Genomic DNA, 25,598 nt, shown 5'->3' on the forward strand with positions numbered 1-25,598 from the left:
CCTGCACCCCAATGTTCACAGCAGCACTACTGACAATGGCCAAGACATGGAAACAACCTAAATGTCCATCGACAGATGAATGGATAAGAAGTTGTGGTGTGTATACACACACACACACACACACACACTCACAATGGGATAGTGCTCAGCCATAAAAAAGAGTGAAATAATGCCATTTGCAGCGACATGGATGGACCTAGAGACTGTCATACTGAGTGAAGTGAGTCAGACACAGGAAGACAATATCATATGACGTCACTTATATGTGGAATCTAAAAACATGGTACGAATGAACTTATTAGCAAAGCAGAAATAAGAGTAACAAATGTAGAAAACAAACTTATGGTTACTGGGGGATTGGGGCGGAGGGATAAATTGGGACATTGGGATTGACATATACACACTACTATATATAAAATAGATAACAGACCTACTGAATAGCACAGGGAACTCTACTCAATACTCTGTAATGACCTATATGGGAATAAAATCTAAAAAAGAGTGGATATATGTGTATGTATAACTGATTCACTTTGCTGTACAGCAGAAACTAACACAACATTGTAAATCAACTAGACTCCAATAAAAATTAATTAAAAAAAGAGAAAATCTGTAGTAAAAGATAAAAACAAAGAAAAGAAAAAGAAGAAAGGATTTTTAGGGGGGAAAAATGGTGAAAGTACCAAACAGTAAACATCTTTAACTCCCAAGTGAAAGAGAAATATAAATCGGAAATTGACATTTTTCAGCAGCGGTACCTAAGGCATGTTAGAACCACTAAACACCCCTGATGTAAACTGCTTGCGCACACCTGGAATTCAGATCCCAGGTCTCTGAAGGCAGGTATCAAGCCCCTCCTCCAGTGATTCCGGACCCCCTTTATGAACGGAATCTGACGTGGAACAGCAATGTATCAAACAGGTAAGGGTGAAACTGCTCTGGCTGACGTCAAAGGGCTTCCTCCCAATGCCAGCCCACCCACCTTCCATTTCAATGGAGACTAAGACCCCACAAAGGGGACCAGAATGCCACGTGGCCAAGCCATTACCACATGCATAGAGCTCAAGTCATGTGCCTTTCATTCAAATGCTCTTCCTGCTGTGCGTTTATTTCAAAACCATTTCCATCTTACCTTTAAAGTTATGACACCCATGAACGAAAGTAGTCTTACGCAATTAATAACCTTAAAGAGAAAGGCAACTTCAGAAACACCATTACACAACCTTCCCTGAGATAAAAACTTTGAGGGTAGCTACACTTCTTGAAAAATGAGTAGGTCTTTCTGATGCTTTTTTAATCCTTTGAAAAAGTCAGTTATATAAACCTATGGACAACATTTCAAAAGACTGTAAGATACCTGTCAGGTGAGAAATCCACTGAAGTTGAAACAGCAGGGAAGGGGACAGGGCAGAACCTCTAAAAGAATGACATAGCCCTTGAGGATTTGCCATAAACTGACTAGAATCAATTAGGTCCAAGATGGTGCAAGATTTGACTTCCACTGGACCTTGAGCCTCATTGAATGCCCACTGTAATGCAATAGCATCTAAATGACATACCTATAGGCGCCAGGACAGTTCCAAGGCCAACGCAAAGGGCCAAAAAGTGGGTGGTGGCCCAATTCCTGGAAATCTCCACCCCCTCCCCAAAAAACTTGGAATAATACTCCCACCCATTAGCCTATGAAACTACCCAGCCCATAAAAAGTAACCACCCCATACTTCATGGCCTCTTGCCTTCTGAGATGGCCCACACTCTGTCTGTGCAGTGTGTTTCTCCCAAGGCTGCTCTCGCCTTTTGAGACAGACCGCATTCTGTCAATGGAATGTGTATCTCTCTAAATAAATCCACTTCTTACCTATCACTTTGTCTCTCACTGAATTCTTTCTGCACTGAGACATAAAGAACCTGAGCTCCATTCAGTGCTGAGACCAGGTGTGGGATCTCAGTCAAAAGACAGTGGGTTCAAGTCCCAATGTGGGTTCCGGCTGAGTTTGAGTCCCGGTCCACAGGTTCAAGTCCCAAAGTGGGCTGTGCAGTTTCAAAGTCATTCTCTGGGTCAATTGTCTTAATTCCATGATTGGCCACGGACAGCAACAAGGCAACAGAATGGGCGTAAGAGGTTAGACACCTGACTCGCTGATACAGCCTTAGATCTACTGTGTCTGAGAGCTCTGATTTCACAGATGCCATCGTTGGGGCCAATACCACATCACCATGCACCATAGTAGACCATCAATGATGATTGGATGAAAATGCATCAGCGATGAAGGACCCACTTTAAGGAACATAAAAATACAGCGTAAGCATCGAATTGCAGTTTTGTATCTAGATCAACCATAGGCACATCTGACGTTTTGTGCGATTAGAGAAGCTGGATCTGATATAAAGATTTGCACTGTTTCCTACGGCAGTTCACCTAATTAATACTGTTAGACCAGGGCTCCAATCCCCGCTGTAATCCCTACAACCTGTACCACTGTGAGTCCGTCCCATCACCTCTGAGCCTTTGTTTCCCCAAAAGTAAGATAAGGGAACCCTTCCAAGGGAGTGTATGAGGATTAAATGAAGGGCAGCTACAATGTCCAGTGATGGCCACACCGCGGGCTCTCCATGAGTTTCGTGCCGAGGCATATAGATAAGATTGTTTCAAAGCAAAATAGTTTAAAGCCTGCATGAGGCATCAAATCATAGGATAACCAAAAAAGTAATACCCTTTCAGCTAAACTAAAATCAGCATTTGAATGGAGGTCTAATTAACCAACTGAAGATGCAAATTAGAGACGATTAATGAAGGAAAGCAGAAGTAAGAGCCACCCATAAATAAATCCCAGGCATTTCCATCGCTAAGCCTCAGCGAGGAGATTCCTCTTATATAGCAATGGTCTTTGAACAATCACCATGAAAAAAAATAGAGGCAGATGTGATAGAACTCAACTTTTAGCTATGTATGCTTTCCTAATGACAAAGGTATACAGAAGGACGCATAGGAAATATGCTTTAAAAAGAGATCTCCTTTGAAAATAAATGGACCACCAGTTTGTTCATTAGATCTTGTGTGGGTATGAATAATTACTTTATAGCTGTGATGGTACATCCCAATTTGCCTGGAATAATCCCAGTTTATTAAGAGCATTATTAACAATTTTCAAAGTGTCCTGGATTAGATAATAAATTACATGCTCAATGGCTAGCAAGGTTGTGTGACGCAGTTCTGATTAAAGAAAATATTCATTGTTCAAAGAGCACGTGCGAAGATCCTGTCATCTGTGTCTTATTACGAGCGTCTTATCATCGCTTTTGTTTAATTAAGGTGGTTCCGTTTAGAAGTCAGTATTTGACAGACATTACCGTTTGGGCCAGTCGCGATTTTTTCCAGTGGACCAACAGTCATGTTAATAAGATGTCCAAGGCTATTAATAACACTGGAAATGATCACCTGTCTGGGTTTACTGGTTCCTAGTGCTGGGCTATGAAACTTCACGTACATAAACCCATAGGATGTTCATATGGTATGTACAATAACCTTGCCACAGAGAGAATGGGACCACCTTTTAGAGAGACTCCGAAAAACTCAGCTGACCTTCTCAATGTCACACCACAGACACCAAGCAGTTCGTTCTTATCTCATTATAAAAATCTACGTTCTTTCCACGCCAGCCTCCTGCTTCCCTCTGACCATCACCCATCTTCCTAAACCTTTCTTTTGGGTAGGAAAACAGCATTTGTTACTCTGGAAAAGAACGGTAATCCTCTCAAACAATGCTTTTCCATTCCTTGGGCAGAGAAACAGCATGTATGCATTTCTTACTTTTGAAAAAAAAACCTCCAACACTATTTCGACATTTTGGTAAAAACATCGATTCCTATCAGAGTGCTAGTGAGTGGTACTAGGGATGTCCTGCAAGCAAAAAGTAAATGGCCACCGCACAGTTTTCCAGAGGATGGTAGCCCGTGCAAGGTCCCTGATAACAATATACCAAGTCCCATTTAAAAAATCTCTATCGCCCTGTAGAATCAGCAAAGCTGGCACACTGCGCTCCATCAGATAAAAGGGGGTCTGTGGTGCACAGCTTCACACTAACTCATTCGTGGAATGTAAATAGACTGGCTTGGAGATGCTAAACTGCTTCTTTTATTTCCAGGCCACAACTCTCACAGCCCTCTGTTATCTTACCAAGATTTTTTCTTTTTCACGCTCAGCAGCAAAAGGTAAAATTAAAATTGTTCAATGAGAAAAGTTCTAAAAGCAAGCTATTTTTTTCTTCTTTTCTTAAAATAAAAGAATAAAGGTGTGTATAATTCCCACAGTACTTTTCTAGATTCACAAATGGGCCAATAGATAAGAGATCACTGTGTTAAGCTGCTTAATACCAGTTTGGCGTTCAACGGGGGGGGGGGGGGGAGAAAAACGATTTTTTTTTAAATCTAACCTTTTAAGTCACATCACCACCGTGTTGTGCAGGCAGGAGGACGCTTTGTTATTCCACTGAAGCAAGGACTCACCCAAGCCCATTGCTTTGTTCAGAAAGCAACGCCCAGAGCTGGTGATGCTACCGAGGGACGCCCACACTGCCCTCTTTGAAAGGGCTGCTAGCAGCAAGCCCTGGTCCGTGGCTTCCTTTGCCCACCTCTTCCTTAGAATGGACCTTTTGTAAAACAACAAGAAACAACATTTCCGGTTTCAAACACCAGTAGCCAAGTCAACTAGCCAGAGGCTTCTGAAAAACATTCAGAGAGGCATGCCACCCTTGCTGTGCAACACGAATGGAAATCATCCCACAAAGACCTGGCTCCTGGCACCGACGAGAAAAGAAAAGGAAATCAAGAAGGCTCTAGACTCTGAGGCTTTTTGTTGTGTTTCATCCTAAAAACCTGACATTTCCAGTACTTTGTCGATGCTCCCAAATGCCCAACTTGGCAAACATCTGTGGGCGATGTGCATTTCTAAATTAGAAGGTCACCTGCAACTCATCCCCTTACTCCGGGGTCTTCTATAGGCGAATGTGTTCAGTAGTGAATGAAATACAATGCTCAAAACAAAAGTAAAACCTCAAGTTGAAAATAAAATATTCTTAGTGATACTTGCCTGTTTGGAGAAAACATTTCAGCCCTGTTTCTTATTTGAAACAGGTCCGTTGGTCCATTTTATTTTTCATAGCTTTTACCGTAACCATCCTGTGACATACAGATCTCATTCTCATAGCCACCCTACTGTAAACAATTTTCTGCATCCTCTCAATGCATTTTTGCCTTGAAAACGAACGTTGTTACATAGGCTAGGAATATTATTCATGAACTGACCGAGAGCAGGCTAAACCACAGAAGAAGCTAAGCTTCGAAATATTAACTTCAAAATATGTTATTTATTTTTCCAACCCCCAGTTGGGGAAAAACGAAGTTAACACCGAAACAACGGAGAGCTGCTCTTGAATTCCTACGCACTTGGCCCATGTCCTTTCATCATAAATCATAAAATTTACATAAAATGAAAAACCATCAAATTACAAAATTCAAATAGGAGTATTCCATCTCACGTAAATACAACAGCCATGCAACTCTTCAAGATACAACAGACACAGACAACGCATTAAGCAATTAAGTAAAAGATTTTCCGACAAACGATTAACTGATTAACACACCTACAAAACCACAAAAGAAAGCTAATGTCTGTGGCCGTTATCTACCATTACCAAGTTATCACCTATTACCAAATGCGTTATCAGACACGTCTCCAAACTGTGTTCATTCCACAGGGTTATGTCGGCTAAGCCCACAGAAAGAAAAGTGCTTTCAATAAAGTATCATGTTCATCTGATCACCTTGGAGGCTGCATTTGTTTGAGGCAGATCCTAGGAAATGAAATTCCTGGATTAAAAAGTGCAAACTTTGAAAAACAACAACAACAACAACAAAAAACAGACGGCGCTGCGTGAACGTTAAGGGACAAATATATCTTGCAGCATGAAGTGAGCTCTGTGTAGTAGAGATTTCTAGGAATTAGAGTAACACGGTTACTCTATCAACGAGCCCCAAATCAAAAGAATCAACGAGCCCCAAACCGAAAGCAGAACTTCCTCATGGCCTCCTGTGCGGTGATCAGCGAGACGGAATCACTCACCTAGAATCCCCAGGCGGTAGTTAACTGTGATCACGATGACATTGCCGTAGCTCGCGAGAATACTGCCGTCAATCATGTTGCCTGTGCCCTCCATGTAAGACCCGCCATGGATGTACACCATTACTGGCTTCTTACTGTTCTGATCATGGATGTCTGGAAAAAAAAGCCAAGTAAGGAAACACAATAAAACATCATGCTGATGAACCAATGCTAAGTCAAGGGCAAAGGACGTGGGTGACTCTTCCTAGTTTAGACTGGAATCCATCGCATGGCCCCTTTTTAAATTTGGTATGTTCTTGGTAAGATGGCCTAAGGAAAATGGTCCATGTTGTTATATTTTCTACTCATAGAAATGATGCAGGCATTGGAAGGAACGTGCGTGCAGGTGTAGGTTTCTGTATGTGTCTACAACACTAACTACGCAAGGATGGAGAAGAAATACATCTTCCCTAAAGAGTGCTCGAACCCTACAAGGGCATCTATTACAAAATATATTTTTATCATCTAAGTAAGTGTGAAATCAACGTCAAAATGATAATTTATCTTGACTGCAACTTCTATCTTCAGTCAAAGAGGAGCTTATAGATTCATTTTCAACTTAACAATGAGAACATAAAACGAGTCATGAAACTGTAAGCTCTCAATACAGGGCCCATGATGACAAAAAACAAATGGTTAAAAATGATCAACAGGACAGAAATGTGTAAAAACAAAACAAAATGTCCAAGCAAGTGTTTTTCCTCTAATTTACTGATTGCAGTAATATCCCAACTTAAGTGACCGAAAAAAAAAGAGAGAGAGACGAGAGCTGGGATAAAAATGGCACAAGATTCCAACCTCAAGATGAAAGTGTGGCAACGCTACATATTTTTACAGGGAATATAAACTCCCATCGTGCTTTGCAACCAGAGCACCCAGAGTCATTATTATTTTATTTTAACAATGATGTGAAAAGCCTATTTTGCAATGTTCTGTGACAACAGAAGTTTGGAGACCATATGTCTATTTGTAGAGCCTACTTTCTGAAAAGTTGTGGTGAAATAACTAGTTTGGTGGAAATCATTCCTTGGGCTTTTTTACCTTTAATGTTGAAGAATCCTGACCTTGATTCCGATGATTTCTGGATATTTATGTATTGCATATACATATATATGTGTGTGTCATTTAAATATCTGTATGTCAGAAGAAAACCAAATGTATCCATGTACATTTATTTTCATTTTTTCTTAAATAAAAACTTTTTTTCCCTAATGCATGGAGACACTTTTGAACTATCAGAAAGGAATTTTAAGGAAAGAAACCACCCTTTGGATGGTGGCTGCGTATAAAATGAATTATGATCATGATCTCAGAACAGGCTCCTGGGCGCCACCACAGGGCATCCCGAAGGCAAAAGAAACCCAGTGGTCACAGTCAAGTGCAGAAAAAAGTGTCAAGCTGCCCCTGTGTCTGCAGATATTTAATCTGTCGCAGAACACTATTTTCTCCTGTAAAACTTAAATAGGGGGCTTCCCTGGTGGCGCAGTGGTTAGAGTCCGCCTGCCGATGCAGGGGACACGAGTTCGTGCCCCGGTCCGGGAAGATCCCACATGCCGTGGAGCGGCTGGGCCCGTGAGCCATGGCCACTGAGCCTGTGCGTCTGGAGCCTGTGCTCCGCAACGGGAGAGGCCAGAGCGGTGGGAGGCCCGCGTACCGCAAAAAAAAAAACTTAAATAGGAAGTAAAAATCATTTTTTAATCCTTCACTCATCATATGCTACGTGGAATTTTTAAATAAATCACCGTCCCTACAGGGGTCTGGTGTTTTACACTATCCACCCCTCTCTCTGGACTCTGATTTGCTGTGTTAGCCCTTATTTATGTTCCCATTCTGCAGTAGGCGGCACGCTACTCCACTGTGAGAAAGGAAGAAGTTGAGGTTTTGAGGGCTGCTTTACGGGGTTCCCTCACAGAAAACGTTAGGTTAACGGCTCTTACCTCCAAGACACAAAGAACAAGGTTCTCATGAGGTTGAGAAAGAAATAACCAGATGCCAGATTCGTGCAAAGTGAAGAAAATGATCATAGTTTCTTGGTATTAAAGGAAAACTAGACGGAAAAAACTAGAAGGAAAATTACTGTTAACAGTAATAAAGGTTGACTGGTGAGCACTGGGAAAACAGATCCTAACGGTCAAAAGGGAATAATACACTGAAAAGCCAGAAAAAAAGCAAGATGCAAACTAACACCCGTAGTTGGCTATACAGGGATACGGATAAAACTACAGGTGTCCTGAGGCCTCATAAAGGAGAAGCTAGCTGCGGATTCAGGTGCAGGTATGATACTCCAAGGCCATCAGAAGAACTTTCTTAGAGGGTTATTAGAAGCAGGGAGAACCCCATGAACGCAGGTTAAAAAAAAAAATTAACTAGCAGTAGTGTTGAGAGAACCGCGGGCACGAGAAAGCAACATAGGCAAAACCTCTTTTCTCGGAGAGCCACTGATTCATGAAAAAACTCCAAGAGGGCAGGAAAACCAAGCAAGCGACGAAAAGGGACTTTGAAGGCAGTTTTGCTTCCCAGCAAGGAGAGCTCCCCACTGCACTTTAAACTGCCTTTCAGCCAGAGGACCATAGGCCCACCGAGGGCCTTCAACGTTTTAAGGTAAAGAAACGGAGATCCATGCATTTTGCTACTCAGATGGGAAAAACGTGTTTTCACCCAGCCTACACAGCCTTAGAGCCAGCAAAGGCTGACTTGAAACATGTTTTGTTTCTTTTCTTCTAAACCATTTATTCTGCTGAAGGAAGCGGATACAATGTGCTAATGATGGTTTAGATGTCATGTTAGCTTTCATCTTTAAAAAAAAAATCACTTTACTTGTGGAGTATAATCTGTCAAACAATTTGAGCTCCTTCAAGAAGAAACTCTCCACAACGTTTTCGGGGAAAAATGTTCTTAAAGCAGCTGTGGTGTGAAGACAAAGATGCACAGAGCTAACTTTTTGAAAAATTTCAGTTCCATCCCCCTTTTTTTTTTTCTTTAAAGCTGATAAAAGGCAGTTCTGAAAGAAACAGCTTCTCTTTAAGACACTTTTTCATGTATTTTACTGTGAGCCAGAGAAGATTCTTTGAAAGTCCCATTTTGGAATCAGTATGTTTGAAAAAAAAAAAGAAACCCTAAAAACAAACGAAAACAGAAATGCCAACCCCCTGAAAAGTTCTACTGAGGTGTCTCACCGTCCACAGAAGAAATTAAGAAGACCAAAGCTCCAAAATACAAAATTATAAAATAACATTCGGAAGGAAGAAAAGAAAGCATACATGCATGTTTTAAAATTTCACTTTCTCTTCTTGTGACCAAGCCAAAAAAAAAAAAGAAAAAGAGTTTCCTTGTAAATTGCATTTTGTTACTCACTTCATACTGAGAAACATTTATACATGTTCTCCCAGGTGATTTGCAGTCATCTACACGGTCATTGGGATTAAAAATGACAGTGGTTTCCAAACAAGAAGAAAATAAAGCACACAAAAGTGTACTCACTTCAGATAAGGGAGGAAAAACAGGTTGAAATGAAAAAAAAGAAAAAAAAAAAGAACGAAAGATATAAAATCATGCACCAAGGTCGAGCTTTGAAAAAAAACAAAAAATACCTTCATCTTCACCACGGTCATTACTGGTTATATCATCAGCGTTTTTCTTTGTGTTGGCTCCTGGTGTCATATTGAGAAGGAAAATAAAGGGAAAAAAGAGAATTCAAAAACAACAGGTTTGCAAAAAAGTCAGAAGAAAGAGAGATACTACCCCAGTAAAAGAAAAAAAAATAATGTCATACAAAAAGTTGAAATCTGTTACATTTGGATTTCAAAAACATGAAATAGGGAGATGCAAAATGCATATGAACATAAATATGTCAAGAAGAACAAATTCAAAATGTTACTTGCGAAAAATGTTAGATACTCTGTGAAAATGCAGTTTGGGGGTTAAAATGATACTACTGCAAAAAAAAAAACTAATGTGAGTTGAAAAAAAAAGAAAATTATTTTAAAAAGGGTTTCCCACATTTTATAAAGAAATGCATATGAAGTATTCAAATGTTCCTCTAGTTTTAACATGTTATAACCTAGATAAATTTTTGAAATGTCACTGATACAGTTTGCTTAGGAAATTCCATAATGTAAGAAGAAACACATTTAAACAATAAACATGAAAGAACTTTAATCAAAATATCTTAAAACCAACATTAGTTTCATGCATAAGAACTTAAAAGCACAACACTTATAATAAAAATCAGAAATGTCGCTACTTTATTTAAATCATGAAGACTCACCTATCCCCAGTAGCTAGAGAATACTGCACGTTATTTATTCCTTTTGTCAACTGTAAACAAACTACCACTTTCAATAAGTATTTCTGAAGTCAAGATATAACAGTATAAATAATTTTTTTCTGTGTTTGAAACACTTATTAGATATTGCTTGAATGTTATTGCTATTTGTATAAATAAATAAATAAATAAATGAAGTCACCTACCTGGATGACCTGAAACATAAACCGCCTTGAAATTTCCATGTAGGCAAAATGAACAGAGGGTCCCTTAACCACGCCAAAAAAAAAAAAATGGAAAAAAGGTAAAAAACAAAACTCTCCTATGCTCTCCGTATGCAGTGTGCCATTTTGGTTTTTCTATTTTCCAGATACAAGAAGCTAAAACATTCAATACCACTTGAGGTGTTTAATTAGCTCAACTGCCTTCTTTCTATAGACAGGCACAGCCCACAGGTATGCCTATGGCAGTTCTGGATACCTCAAATTGTGGCCATCAATTAAAATGGTCTTTGCCTTCCTCCACGGATACATGGGTTAAGGGAGAGGAAATTTAGTCACTATCACCCACAACACTTGTAGCTGGAAAGCCTCCGTCAGTTCTACATACCTCAGAGGGGCTTAAACATATTTTGAAACCAAGATCTGACGTTGCTGGTTTTATAGCTCAATACGGGTTGATTATGGTCAATTTCATGTGGATAAACAAGTACAAGCAGTGATGGTAGGTGGAAACCTGATCCCTCGTGTTTGTTGGTTAGTGAGATTTAAAGTTTCCCACTGTAGACAATTTCAAGTTACCAATCTAATCTAAAGTCATTGACAAGAGCTTGGAAAAGAAATGCCCAAGACCCTTTGAAACTCAAGCCTACTACCAGTTTCACGTCATCTACTTGAAAGTAGAATGAAGTCTTCTAGGAGACCACCTGTTTTCCTTACAGCACGTTCAAGTCCCATCTTTTAGAAAGCACCATGACACAAACGTGTCTGCCTATTATAGTCATCAGCTTAACATGGAAATCAATTCACGTCCAAGAATTCCACTGTGCTGAAAGAACTTAAAAAACTAAAAAAAAAAAAACAAAAAAAAAACCTCTTCAAATTAGCTCCATTGTCTTTTGGGCTGTTTTGGTCAGAGTTTATCAATAGAAAACTGATTTCAAAGCTATCTCATGGGCTGAATTTATGGCAGAATCATGTTAAGAAGCGTATAAGAAATGCCCTTCTCAGAGAAACACACTACACGGATGACAGAACTAAAATCCTTCTCATTTCTGAAAAACATTTCAATTTTTTGAAGATTTTCTAAGTTTGTAGAGAAACAGGTCACCTCTTTCATTAAAAAAGAGAAGACACTAGAAAAATGAAGGTGTAGTCAAAACACATGCAATGGATTAGGGGAGAGAAAATGTTGTCTGACAAAGCTGATTCCCTCCCAGAAAATGTGTCCCTTTAAAAAGTTTGACCGGGGCTTCCCTGGTGGCGCAGTGGTTGAGAGTCTGCTTGCTGATGCAGGGGACATGGGTTCGTGCCCCGGTCTGGGAAGATCCCACATGCCGCGGAGCAGCTGGGCCCGTGAGCCATGGCCGCTGAGCCTGCGCATCCGGAGCCTGTGCTCCGCAACGGGAGAGGCCACAGCAGTGAGAGGCCCGCGTACCGCAAAAAAAATAATAAAAAAATTTGACCAACTCTGCTGAGCACCAGCCTTCCCACAGCAGTCGGCATTAAGAAAGGTCTTTAATTAGGACTCCATAACTGGACTTTGCCTTTCCCACGAGCCTGTCCTAATATCCCTGCCTTCTTCGGGATTTTCTTCTTATAAAACTCCTCTGTCTTCCCAGCTGCAGCTGGAAACTCAGGCGCATGATCGCTGGACTGGCTCAAACCCAAACAAAGGCCATTCTGCAAGGTCTGGGGTGAGTTAAATGCCAGAGCTCTTTCCCAAGACCCAATTCTCAATGTCCTCAGGCTCACCATCAATGCGTGAAATTTGAGTCATCTGAAATTCTCCCCGGGGCAGGAGGAGAGGCAGTATTCAAGGAGACTTCCCTCCAAAGATGGAGGAAGACGTTCTGAAGACTGACAATGCTTTGAAAATTGGTATAACCTAGATACATCACTGATTAAATGCTAATCCAGGGTAGTCTCTTTGACTCTTTACCAAATTCCTTTGTTCAACCAAGTGTGATTTTTAAGGGCTCTACTGAGGTATAATTTTCAATCATAAAATCAACTCATCAAGGTGTAAAGTTCAAGGAGTGTTTTTTTTTTTTTTTTTTGCGTTATGTGGGCCTCTCACTGTCGTGGCCTCTCTCGTTGCGGAGCACAGGCTCCGGACGTGCTGGCTCAGCGGCCATGGCTTATGGGCCTAGCCGCTCCGCGGCATGTGGGATCTTCCCGGACCGGGGCACGAACCCGTGTCCCCTGCATCGGCAGGTGGACTCTCAACCACTGCGCCACCAGGGAAGCCCAAGGAGTGTTTTTTGAGTCAATGTATGGAGTGGTGCAAGCATCAGCATAATCCCATTTTAGAATATTTCCTTCACCCCAAAATGACTGCTGGTGCCCAACTGCCGGCATTTGATGTTCCTAACCTCAGTCTCACTTAGTCAACGAGTGACTTAGTCTAGATTTGCCATTTCTGTGCATTTCCCATAAATAAATTCATAGAGTGTGTAGTCTTCTGTGTCTTGCTTCCTTCACTCAGTATAACGTTTTCAAAGTCCGTCCGTGTTGTAGCATGCATCAGTATTTCCTTCCTATTACTCATACAGATGAATAATAGTCTACTTCATGGCTACACCGCATCTTGTTTATCCACTCATCTGCTGACTGACACGCCGTTTGTCTTATTTCCACTTGGTGGCCAGTATGAATAACGCTGCTATGAACATTTATATGCAATATTTTTTACAGATGTATATCTTCCTGGGTGTATATCAAGGAGTGGAATTGCTATGTCACATGGCGCATTTATGTTTAGTACTTTAAGAAACTGACAGACTGTTTTCCAAATCAGCTGCCTCACTGTATATTCCCATCAGCAGTATATGCAGGTTCCACTTTCTCCACCTCCTACCCAAGACGTGTTATTATCTGTTTGATTATATGCATCCTAACAGGTGTCAGACGGTGCCTCACTGTGGTTTTAATTTGCATTTCGCTAATGACTTAATCACGTCAAGGATCTTCTCCTGTACTATCTTCTTTGGCGGGATGTCTATTCAAATATTTTCCCCGTTTTTTAAATTGGGTTCTTTGTTCCTTATTCTTGAACTGTAATTATATTTTTTAAAGACAGGTCTTTTGCCAGAAAGATGATGTGCAAATCTTTTCTCCTGGTCTGTGTCTTCTCTTTTGATTTTCTCAGTGGTGTTTTTTGAAGTGCAAAATTTTTTAATTCTGATGAAGTCTAACTTACCGACTGGTTTTTTTTTAAAGCTTGTGTTTTTGATATCACATCTAAGAAATTCCACCTAGTGAAAGGCCCTGAAGATTTCATGTTTTTTCCTAGATGTTTAAAAATTTTACTTCCTATATCTTTCATTTATTTTGAGTCAATGTTGGCATATGATACGAGGGAAGGTTTGAAATGCATCCTTTATTCAATTGTCTCAGCACCACGTACTAAAGACACTCTTTCCTCAGTGAATTGCTGGGACACTACTCTTGTGAGTCAATTGCATATACACATGAGGGTTTATTTCTGGACTCTTTAATTATATCCCCTTCTATATTTCTATTTTTTAATACTTATTTAATTTATTTATTTAATTTATTTATCTGGTTGCACCTGGTCTTAGTTGCAGCTGGCGGGCTCCTTAGTTGTGGCATGTGAACTGTTAGTTTCGGCATGTGGGATCTAGTTCCCTCACCAGGGATGGAACCCGGGCCCTCTGCATTGGGAGCTTGGAGTCTTAACCACTGTACCACCAAGGGAAGTCCTCCCTTCTATATTTCTATCCACATGAGTTCCCTACTGCCCGAGCTTTAGAGTACGTTTTGAAACAGGGAAAGGCAAGTCCTCCAACTTTCTTCTGCTTTTTCAAGATAGTTTGGTTTTTCTAGGTGCTCCGCCACTCCAGGCAAACGTTCCAATGAGCTTGTCAACGGAAGCAAAAAACACCTGCTGAGATTTTGATGGAAATTATTTGCCACACTACAATTTTAAATTAATTTTATAGAGCAGAGTCTAACCCAGAAACATAATTAGATATCGCCTTTAATGTTCTTTGTATATTGAATTTCCCACACTTTTGTTCTTTTTTCCGTAAGCTGCTGCAATATTTGTTCTCTCAATTATAACTAATTAAATGGCCTAAAAACCAACTGAGTTCTCTTGAGTATCTCATTTAGTTACAATCATGAACTATGTAAACACAGGTGTTGGAGGACACAGGGAAAAAGATTCTGCTGTCATTTATTCCAGAGTAAACCCACCCCGCAGCTGCTGAAAAGGCATTTCCAAGTCCAGACAGGCCATGAGTTTTCTCCTGGTCCCCAAAAGACCAGAACAATATTTCTTTACATCTAATAGTTAGCATCTCCAGCAAACCTCAGTGGGGAAATGGCTCTAAATATTAAAGGGAATACTGAAATAACTTCAAACAAATATATTCCATTATTAAAATTTAAATATGATTTTATAAATAAAAGATCTCAATGTCCCAAGTCCTGAAGGATGTCCGTGGTTTTTTTATACCTGTTCTTCTGATGTTCCCTTTTAGTGCTTTATCTACATCATTTTCAAAAGTCAAACTATTTAAAACAGTACTTTGTGTCATAAATGTAATAGGAACCCTTTGCAGACAATTCGGAAAACGTAGACCAACCAGAGTCAATGAGAAAATAAAAGTCTATGGAAAACTTCTAGATGCTGCAGTTAACATTCTGAGGCAGGAAACTAATTTTATAAATGTTCTTTTTAACATACATTAAGTTATAGTACCATCAAAGTATGCAAATCATGAAATAAAGTCACCAATGGTGTTATGTGATCACGTTATCTACTCAATATAAAGAAATGACAGAACCCCCAAAAAACCTTTCCAATTATTGCTCTTAATGCAAGATATCCTATTAAAATGTACTTATCAGCTCATATTTATTATTATTTTTTTTTTGGTCCCTTCCAAGGGCAAATTCCAAGTCCTTCTTAATCTTGTTATCTCAAGGAAACATCTTAAAAAGAGCCCGTCTGGCTAAACGCATTGTTTTCCATACAGAGGAAGTTGTATACTGGGGTATGGGAGAGAGAAATGCTTTCTTGGCCATCACAGATGTGATGGATTAGTTAGTCACTGGGCCACAGAGGACTACTTCTTGAATGTAACCAATCCTGGTAGGAGACCAGCAAGCAATTAAGATACCCTGGGCTCACTCCAGCAATGAACTGACTGGGACCTGCCCCACCTCAAGCTGTCCTCATTAGTTTATTCACTGGTACACCCATTCCTCCTGCAAACATGTACTGACACTTCAAGTACGCTGGCCCCGGCCAGGGGAGGAGAGGCAGCTGAGGCAGACACACCCATCCTGAAGGAGGTCACTCCTATCGGAGATCGACTTGCACAGGATGACTCCGGATGGGGCTGATGGATGTCTTCATTCATTTACTCTCTTGGTTGGGAGTTGTCTATGATGGGAAGGTGCTTGCTCGCTGAGGACGTGGTGGGTACCAATAAGTAAGCACGCACGGGTGAGCTAGGGTGAGGGCTCCCTTTCTATAAGCAAAGGAGGTGGGCTGCTCTGAGTGGGAGGGGAAGGGGAACAGGGGCACTCAAGACCCCAGGAGAGGGAAGCAGGGCAGGAACACCACTGGGATACCTCTTCTGTCACCCCGACACCTTGATGACGGGCTGTAACAGAGATAAACACTTGTGGATGGAGAATGTCGCCTGCCGTATCAGTAAACAAAGGATGCTGCAGCCATCAGGCCCTCAACCACCGGCATCCAGATGGAATTCAGGATGGAGACAAGTTGGAAACTCGCCCAAGACAGTTAATGGGATATCAAAGGAATGACTTCAGTCAGCCCAGACTCTTGCATCTTCCCATACATAGAAAAATGCTAAATCCATTAACTTGAGATGTCTGGTTTTCATTCATGAACAGTCATCTTTTGATGCTCTGACTACCTGGTCTTTGTTGCAAAAACTCCTATACATCCAGGCTCCTCCCCTACCTCTCTGGGGCAGCCCCTCAGAGCTATCTGAGTTGCTGTGTCCCACACTTAAGTTCTCAGAAAGTCTGCCAAAGAAAACGTAATTCTCAACTTTTAGGTTGTGCGTTTTTTTCAGTCCACACTCTCCACACATAAATCATAACACAGGCTCTAACCTCCACGTTCACATTAATTAGCACAGTGAATCTCAAAGGCAACATGAAACATTTTATCTGTGGGTCCATCCAATGTATGTGCCGCTTGAAAACTTGGCACCGACAGAAAAGTTCAACTTCTGCACTTGAAGAAATCAGCATAGCTGACCTACTCCTTCATGTTTGCTTCTCCCTGAAATCAGAATATCTAAACAAGACCAAGTTACGTGACTAACAAAAATATGTGTACATCTGGGAAGCTTGTCTAATGGAACCTTCAATAAAGTGATTCCCTGAAACCAGCATTTGGAATGATTTATCTCTTTTTTTTTTTATATACATGCCATGGCAATGCAGGAAGGTCACGTTTGTGATCAGCCCTGAAGGCCACTCTTTCATAACGTGGGGGAGGGGTTTTGGTGACCAGAAAGCCTTAGAAAAAACAACACCTACAAGGGGAGTGTATGGAAATTTATTGCCCTAAAGTCATCAGCTGAGTTATACTTTGAAAAAAAAAGTTCAGAAAGCTATCTCTGAATTTGAAGATCTCTGCCCCAGAATATATAAACAGATAGAGAATCACTGAGTTATAGGATGTAGTTGATTGGCAAAAGTTCCCCAATTTTACAATCCTGTGATTTTGTGAGTTTGTGTTCCCACCATTTGGATCTTGAAAGGTTTTATGATTTGTTTTCCCAACAGAAAAAAATGATGATGGACCAGTTCCAAGCCTGGGACCCCAAGGTCCCCATACCTGTGGAGTTCATAGTCCCCGTGTGTCAGTCAACCACAGATGAGCATCCTTGTTGAGAGAGACCTTGCCCAGTGGGCACCTGTGACCTGCAAGCTGATCCCAGACACAAGAACCTCCCAGCTGAGGACACTCAAGATTTCCAACCCAAAGCACCATGGACTAAATAAAGGATGATTTAAAAAGCTGAGATTTGGTATACAAACAGCTCATACAACTCAATAACAAAAAACCAAAAAACCCAATGGAAAAATGGGCAGAAGACCTAAATACACTTTTCTCCAAAGAAGACATACAGATGGCCAACAGATGCTCTGAAAAAGAAACAAGGGCTTTTTCTACTCGGGAAAATCTGCATCAGGCAACACAAAGCAAATATTTATTTAAGAAGAATCTTTCTAGAAATACAAATAGACAATAGTCACATGAAAAGATGCTCAACATCACTAATTATTAGAAAAACACAAATCAAAACTACAGTGAGGTATCACCACACACCAATCAGAATGGCCATGACCAAAATGTCTACAAACAATAAATGCTGGAGAGGGTGTGGAGAAAAGGGAACCCTCCTACACTGTTGGTGGGAATGGAAATTGGTGCAGACACTATGGAAAACTGTCTGGAAGTTCCTCAACAAACTAACCGTAGAGCTACCATATGATCCAGCAATCCCACTCCTGGGCTAATATCTGTAGAAAACTCTAATTCGAAAAGATACATGTACCCCAGTGTTCAAGGCAGCACTATTTACAATAGCCAGGACATGGAAGCAACCTAATTGTCCATCAACAGAGGAATGGATAAAGAAAATGTAGTACATGTATACAATGGAATATTACTCAGCCATAAAAAAGAAGAAAATAATGCCATTTCCAGCAACATGGATAGACCAAGAGACTGCCATACTAAGTGAAGTCAGAGAAAGACAAATATTATATACTATCATTTATATGTGGAATCTAAAAAATACTACAAGTGAATCTGTATGCCAAACAGAAACAGACTCACAGACACAGAAAACAAACTTATGGTAACCAAAGGGAGAAGGGGATAGGGATAAACTAGGAGTACGGGACCAACAGATACAAGCTGCTATACATAAAACAGAAAAGCAACAAGGATTTACTTTATAACACAGGGAACTATATTCAATATCTTGTAATAACCTATCATAGAAAATCATCTAAAAAATATAGATGTTTATATATATATAGTATATCTGAATCACTTTTCTGTACACCTGAAACTAACACAATATTGTAAATCAACTATACTTTAAAAAAAGAAAAGGAAAAAGAGAATTCTGCCGCTTAATTTACCTTGGATTGTCATTTCAGGAAAATTAAAGGCGCATTTTTGTGATCACAGTAAAAATAGGTCTAATTCTTTCTAACATCCTGGCACTTCAAAAGGCCTCCCTGCAACAACGGGAAGTAAGAGCAGTGGGTTCTTTTTTTGGGTGGGGTATGTTTTCTTTCTCTCTGACTGGCTTTGGAAGCAGACGGAGAAAAATATGAATAATAATTTTCCTTTCTTGTTTAGCTGGAATTAGGAGGCACTGATTTCACACTTTGCCTGGTAGGAATCAAAATAAATCTAAAACTTTATAGGTGTCTGATGTATGTCTATGCTTCTTATTAAAATCTCAGGACACTGCACAGACTTCCATAAGCTTTTTCTTTTTTCTTTTGGCTGCATTGGGTCTTCGTTGTGGTGCACGGGCTTCTCATTGTGGTGGCTTCTCTTGCTGCAGAGCACGGGCTGTAGGAGCGCGGGCTTCAGTAGTTGTGGCACGTGGGCTCAGTACTTGTGGCGCACGGGCTTAGTTGCTCCGCGGCATGTGGGATCTTCCTGGATCAGGGCTCGAGCCTGTGTGCCCTGCATTGGCAGGCTGATTCCCAACCACTGCACCACCAGGGAAGCCCCCATAAGCAGTTTTTGTTATGAACTGTGCTACTGAAATATTTCTGCTCACAGGAATGATAGACAGATCCAATTAGATTTACATCAATCTCCCCCAAGTTTATTAGCACTTTACCTGATAGAATGTATTCCCCCTAACAGTCTCTGTGAGTTTGAGATTAAATGACAATGTATTTAAAACTGGAACTAATTTAGTATTGAATTATGCTTGACGTTTTTTATGCATCTTTATTCAGAAAACACGTGTTGAAAATGAAATTGGCTTTGGTTTGCCCTGAGACACCTCTTGAAATATAGTTGTACTAAAAAAAAAAAAAAACAAATAAACCTGTGTGTGTGTGTGTGGGAGAGAGAGAGAGAGAGAGAGAGGGAGGGAGGGGGGAGGGAGAGGGAGGGAGGGAGTGAGGGAGGGCGAGGGAGGGAGGGAGGGAGGGAGGGAGGGAGAGAGATTACACACACACATTCTTACCAAGAGAGTCTGGAAGATTTTCAGTGGTTTTCCTAGTGTTAACTGTGATCAAAAGCTTCTTTATGTAGCCAGAACACACACCACTGATAATGGGTGAAAGCTCTATGTGAGTTTTTGGTGTGGAGGGCAAGAATTATGAGGAACTGGAACCTTCAGCTTATTCTCCTTTTTCTGTCTAGGTAAAAGAATAAACTGAAAAAGATAGATATGTAAGTATGTATAACTGAATCACTTCGCTATATGCATGAAACTGACACAACATTGTAAATCAACTGTACTTCAACAAAATAAATAAAGAAAAGAAAAGAATAAACTGTCTGCCTCAGAAGTGGCTTGTCTATCTTTACCAGGCAAATCACTCAAGCTGTCTTTGGCTTTCCTTGACTCTGCGTCTAACATGGGGACCTAGCAGGCAATCATGTCCTCAGAATCAAATGAAGTCTAGATTTGTACAAAATCATCCCACTCTTCAATGCCTGACCCTGTGGAGCCAGAAGATGCAAATGATATGACCCCAGTTAAAGGCCCCAAGAAATATATACATTTTTAAGAATCACAAAGTCACTGAGGAGTCTGGAATGTATGATCGTTATTACTTCAGATAAGGACTACGGCCACTTCATCCACTTTTGAACTTAGCTGACTGGCCACCATAGAGCTGTCCCTTGTTCTGCTCAGTTAGAAACTAAAGGATGTACTGATATAAACAACAGAGATGTCAACCAGAAAACAAACTTAAGGGAAATGACTCTCAACCCTTTTCTTTTTCTTTTTTTTTTTTGGCTGCGTTGGGTCTTCACAGCTGCACGCGGGCTTTCTCTAGTTGCGGCGAGCGGGGGCTACTCTTTGTTGTGGTGCGCGGGTTTCTCATTGCGGTGGCTTCTCCTGTGGAGCACGGGCTCTAGGTGCACGGGCTTCAGTAGTTGTGGCACGTGGGCTCAGTCGTTGTGGCACATGGGCTTAGTTGCTCCGCAGCATGTGGGACCTTCCCAGACCAGGGCTCGAACCCATGTCCCCTGCATTGGCAGGAGGATTCTTTGCCACTGCACCACCAGAGCACTCATTCACATTCACTCACACACACACACACACACACACACACACACACTCAGCCATGTGCACACGCAGACTGGCACACAGCCTCCTAACGCCCCAACATACACCTCCATCAAAGAGGTCGTTTTAGATCAGAAATGTGTCTGGTTCCCCAGCATGCTTGGTATTTGTAAACCAAAGCCAATGTGACGGTTTTCCCTTAAAAGTACATGCCTCCTTTTTGTTTCTGTTTGTTTTATTTCTGTTTGTTTTGTTTCTCCTAATTTTGTTTCTGTGTTATAGAAAATTAACATTCCTGTACTTGGTACTACTACCGTGTGACTAGAGTGGAATAAAAAAAATGCGAACATCAACACAGAATATGAAGTACCCAAATATTTATGGTGACTAAGCAAAACACTACCAGGAGTACACCCTAAAATAATGAAGACTAGGAAAGCATTATACTCTTTCCTTTAATCCAATCGTCAGGAACTTTCTGAAGGGGGAGCTTAAAAGAATCACTTAACCAGAAATACCTTGCCTAAGAATCTACTGGTTCCCTGGTAAGATGTGAACGCTGCCTTGCGCACAGCCAGTGATTCGTAAGCGCTGCCTTGCGCACAGCCAGTGATTCGTAAGCGCTGCCTTGCGCACAGCCAGTGATTCGTAAGCGCTGGCTCATATGAGTGCCAGGTGGTGGTGTTTTAATGGCTCCCCAAGTATTTACTGCATGTTTCTGCCTCCCAGATTCTCTTATTAGATTCTGAGGCTGTGAACCATCTAAATCTCCCTCCTGGGACTCACTGTCTAACTTTGAAAACCTCAGAACACCCAGTGCAAGTGGCAGCAGCTGTATGGCAGGTGTATGACACCCCAGGGTCTACTCCACAGGAGGAAACCACCCCTCGATTCATGTGTTCCATCAATGTTTTGTGGGTGTCCCTGAGGACACTATGCCTTGCATGACAATTACATGGGCGTGTCACTTATATGCCCCACAGTCCCCAAGGATGGCAGGTGTATATAGACTCTTTCCTATGCAACCAAAACCACTTAGCAGAGGAAGACCCTGATCAGGGAGGCGCCAACACAGTGCTGTGTTAGCATTAAGCGAATCATAATCACTTGTTTTCTATATGACTCAAGGCGGATGACATGGAAGGCAAGATGTTTTTTTAAGCAAAATCCCATTTGGATTTTAAATGCAAGATATTTTCAAAGTATTTTCATGGATATCGTACATTGGGATGCTCAAAGCGTCCTTGGGAATTACAGACGAAGGTCTGTGATCTGCACTTTTTGTTTTCTTTTTTTTTTTTTTCTCATAAACTTAGATTTTAGGGGAGTTTCACATGTCAAGAAAGATTGTAAAGACAGTAGAGAGAGCTGCCATATACCTCATACCTCTCTTATTAACATCTGGTCCATGTGTGATAATGAGTGAGCCAATACTGAAATATTATAATTAACTGAAGTCCATACTTTATTGAGGTTTCCTTCATTTTCACCAAATATCCTTTATCATTTTTTTTCTGTCACAGGCTCCTACATTCTATTTTAGTCATTATGTCTCCTTAGATTCTTCTTGGCTATGACAGTTTCAGACTTTTCTTGTTTCTTCTGACCTGGACACTTTTGAAGAGCTCTCACCAGGTGTTTTGTAGAATATCTCACAATTGGTTTTTGCTTTTTTTTTTTCTTGACGTTTTTCATGACAAGACTGCGGTTGTGAATTTGGGGAAGGAAGCCGGGAGGTCAAGTGTCCTCATCGCATCATATCAAGGGTGCATGTTCTCAATATGACTTATCACTGTGAATGTTAACCTTGATCACCTGGCCAAAGTCACATCTGTCAGGTTTCTCCATCATAAAGTGACTCGTTTTTTGATACTGAGCTGCATGTGCTGCCTGTATATTTTGGAGATTAATCCTTTGTCAGTGGCTTCGTTTGCAAATATTTTCTCCCATTCTGAGGGTTGTCTTCTCGTCTTGTTTATGGTTTCCTTTGCTGTGCAAAAGCTTTGAAGTTTCATTAGGTCCCATTTGTTTATTTTTGTTTCTATTTCCATTTCTCTAGGAGGTGGGTCAAAAAGGATCTTGCCTGTGATTTAGTGTCCATGGACAGATGACTGGATAAAGAAGATGTGGCACAAATATACAATGGAATATTACTCAGCCATAAAAAGACACGAAATTGAGCCATCTGTAGTGAGGTAGATGGACCTAGAGTCTGTCATACAGAGTGAAGTAAGTCAGAAAGAGAAAGACAAATACCGTATGCTAACACATACATACGGAATCTAAAAAAAGATGGTCATGAAGAACCTAGGGGCAGGACAGGAATAAAGACGCAGACGTAGAGAATGGACTTCAGGACATGGGGAGGTGGAAGGGTAAGCTGGGACGAAGTGAGAGAGTGGCACTGACATGTATACACTACCAAATGTAAAATAGACAGCTAGTGGGAAGCAGCCGCATAGCACAGGGAGATCTGCTCGGTGCTTTGTGACCACCTACAGGGGTGGGAGAGGGAGGGTGGGAAGGAGATGCAAGAGGGAGGGGATATGGGGATACGTGTATACGTAAAGCTGATTCACTTTGTTATACAGCAGCAAGGAACACACCATTGTAAAGCAATTATACTCCAATAAAGATGTTTTAAATAAATAAAGCGACTCTTTTCTCCTCCTTGAATTTTAGAATCTCTGAAAGGCAGTCAGCATGCACAACCAAACCCAAGAGGCAGAGATTCATGCTCCAGCGCCTTGAGGGAGAGGATCTCCATAAATCATTTGGAATGCTTCTGCATGGGAGGGGTGTCTTCTCTCCCCAGTGGTAGGGAGAATCATGCCACCCTTTCCTCAAGAGATCCACGCCCTAACCCCCAGAACCTGATAATATGATATGATACACAGCAATAGGGAATTCAATTTGCAGATGCCCTTAAGGATGATAATCACCTGACCTTAAAATAAGGAAATTTCCTGGATTATCCCAATGGAATCCCGAGTCCTTTAGAGTGCAAGGTGACGGCAGAAGACAGAGTTAGAGAGAGACTGGAAAATGCTAAACTGTTTGGTGGGTTTTATTGTTGTTGTTTGTTTTGTTTTGTTTTTTGCAGATTAAGGAGGGCGCCTTGAGCCAAGGAATGCAGGTGGCCTCCATAAATTTAAACAAAAAAAATTATCAAGAGATGAGTTTTCCCCTAGATCCTCCAAAGGAACTCAATCCCGCCTACACCTTGATTTTAGCCCAGTGAGACCCATTTGGACTTTTTTTTTTTAATTGCGGTACGCGGGGCTCTCACTGTTGTGGCCTCTCCCGTTGCGGAGCACAGGCTCCGGACGCGCAGGCTCAGCAGCCGTGGCTCACCGGCCCAGCCGCTCCGCGGCATGTGGGATCTTCCCGGACCGGGGCACGAACCCATGTCTCCTGCATCGGCAGGCGGACTCTCAACCACTGCGCCACCAGGGAAGCCCGAAGGTTTTTTTTTAATAAATTTATTTATTTATATATTTATTTTATTTTTGGCTGCTTTGGGTCTTCGTTGCTGTGCGCGGGCTTTCTCTATTGCAGCAAGCGGGGGCTACTCTTCGTTGCAGTGCACGGGCTTCTTATTGCCGTGGCTTCTCTTGTTGCAGAGCACGGGCTCTAGGCGCACGGGCTTCAGTAGTTGCGGCACGCGGGCTCAGTAGCTGTGGCTCCGGGCTCTAGAGCGCAGGCTCAGTAGTTGTCGCACACGGGCTTACTTGCTCCGTGGCATGTGGGATCTTCCCGGACCAGGGCTCAAACCCGTGTCCCTTGCATTGGCAGGCGGATTCTTAACCACTGCGCCACCAGGACAGTCCCCCGTTTAGCCTTTTGACCTTGAAAGCTCTAAGATAAATTTGTGTCATTATAAGCCAGTAACAGTGTGGTCATTTGTTACAGCAGCAATGGGAAACTCACATTTCCTGTTTATTTTTTCAGTGATTTAGGACCGTATGGGATTGTAGGTATGTATGTATGGGATTGTATGTCTTTTACTACAACAGTACTTAATTTTGTTCCTCAAATTGTTCTAGCTTTGGCCAGTCAGAACGCTTTCACCTGGTTTCTGTAGCCCTTCAATATATCCCCGTCGCTGTGGGTGTTTTCTTTGTTTTTTAAGCACTGCCTTGCTTCCTGGCACGATAAGATGCTTCAGGACCATCTTGTATCTTTTCTGCCCCATTTCTAGAATCAGACGTTTCTCCAAGGAGTTCCAGATCCTTCTATGTGACATCTTTATTTTGTAGGTCAAGAAGGTGAAGGAGATCAAATGAGGATGACTTGCCTAAAAGATGCTACGACTATTTGGTGACGCAGCTAATATTTACATAACAGGCTTTACATATATAGCTGGGTCTACGAAACATGCTAGCCAGTTACAGAGTGAAAATTACCACATGGCGCTCCTTACCCACACCGTACTGGTCCTCCTATTGCTACGACGGTTATTTCAGTAGGACGCTATGGTTAACTAAATTGCCATGTTGGCTTAATACATGCAGGGCACTGGTCCATATACTTTGTAACCATATGCAAACTTGTCAGCAACTATTGTTGCCCCAACCATAGAGAAGAGACAACTGTACCCCAAAACAGATACGTAAGTTGGTCCAGGAAATCAACTCGCCACAGTCTGGGGATTC

The 25,598-nt window shown here is 41.4% G+C and overlaps 1 protein-coding gene across 8 annotated transcripts in view; it reads right to left on the bottom strand.

Annotated features, from left to right (window-relative positions):
* Window positions 1-25,598, bottom strand: part of NLGN4X (neuroligin 4 X-linked) — a 344,769-nt gene that overhangs the window by 124,872 nt on the left and 194,299 nt on the right. For 7 of the 8 annotated variants that reach the window (XM_027095517.1, XM_027095511.1, XM_027095510.1 and 4 more), the window contains 2 exons: window positions 9,751-9,810; window positions 6,122-6,274 (listed from right to left, as the gene is read on the bottom strand). In XM_027095517.1, the coding sequence (XP_026951318.1) occupies window positions 6,122-6,274; window positions 9,751-9,810 (213 nt within the window). The remainder of the gene's footprint in view (window positions 1-6,121; window positions 6,275-9,750; window positions 9,811-25,598) is intronic. The other variant, XM_027095518.1, reaches the window with a different exon arrangement.

Source organism: Aethalodelphis obliquidens, unplaced genomic scaffold, assembly GCF_003676395.1.
Source record: "Aethalodelphis obliquidens isolate GAN/ISIS:26980383/991018 unplaced genomic scaffold, ASM367639v1 scaffold91, whole genome shotgun sequence".
Classification (NCBI taxonomy): Eukaryota; Metazoa; Chordata; class Mammalia; order Artiodactyla; family Delphinidae; genus Aethalodelphis; species Aethalodelphis obliquidens.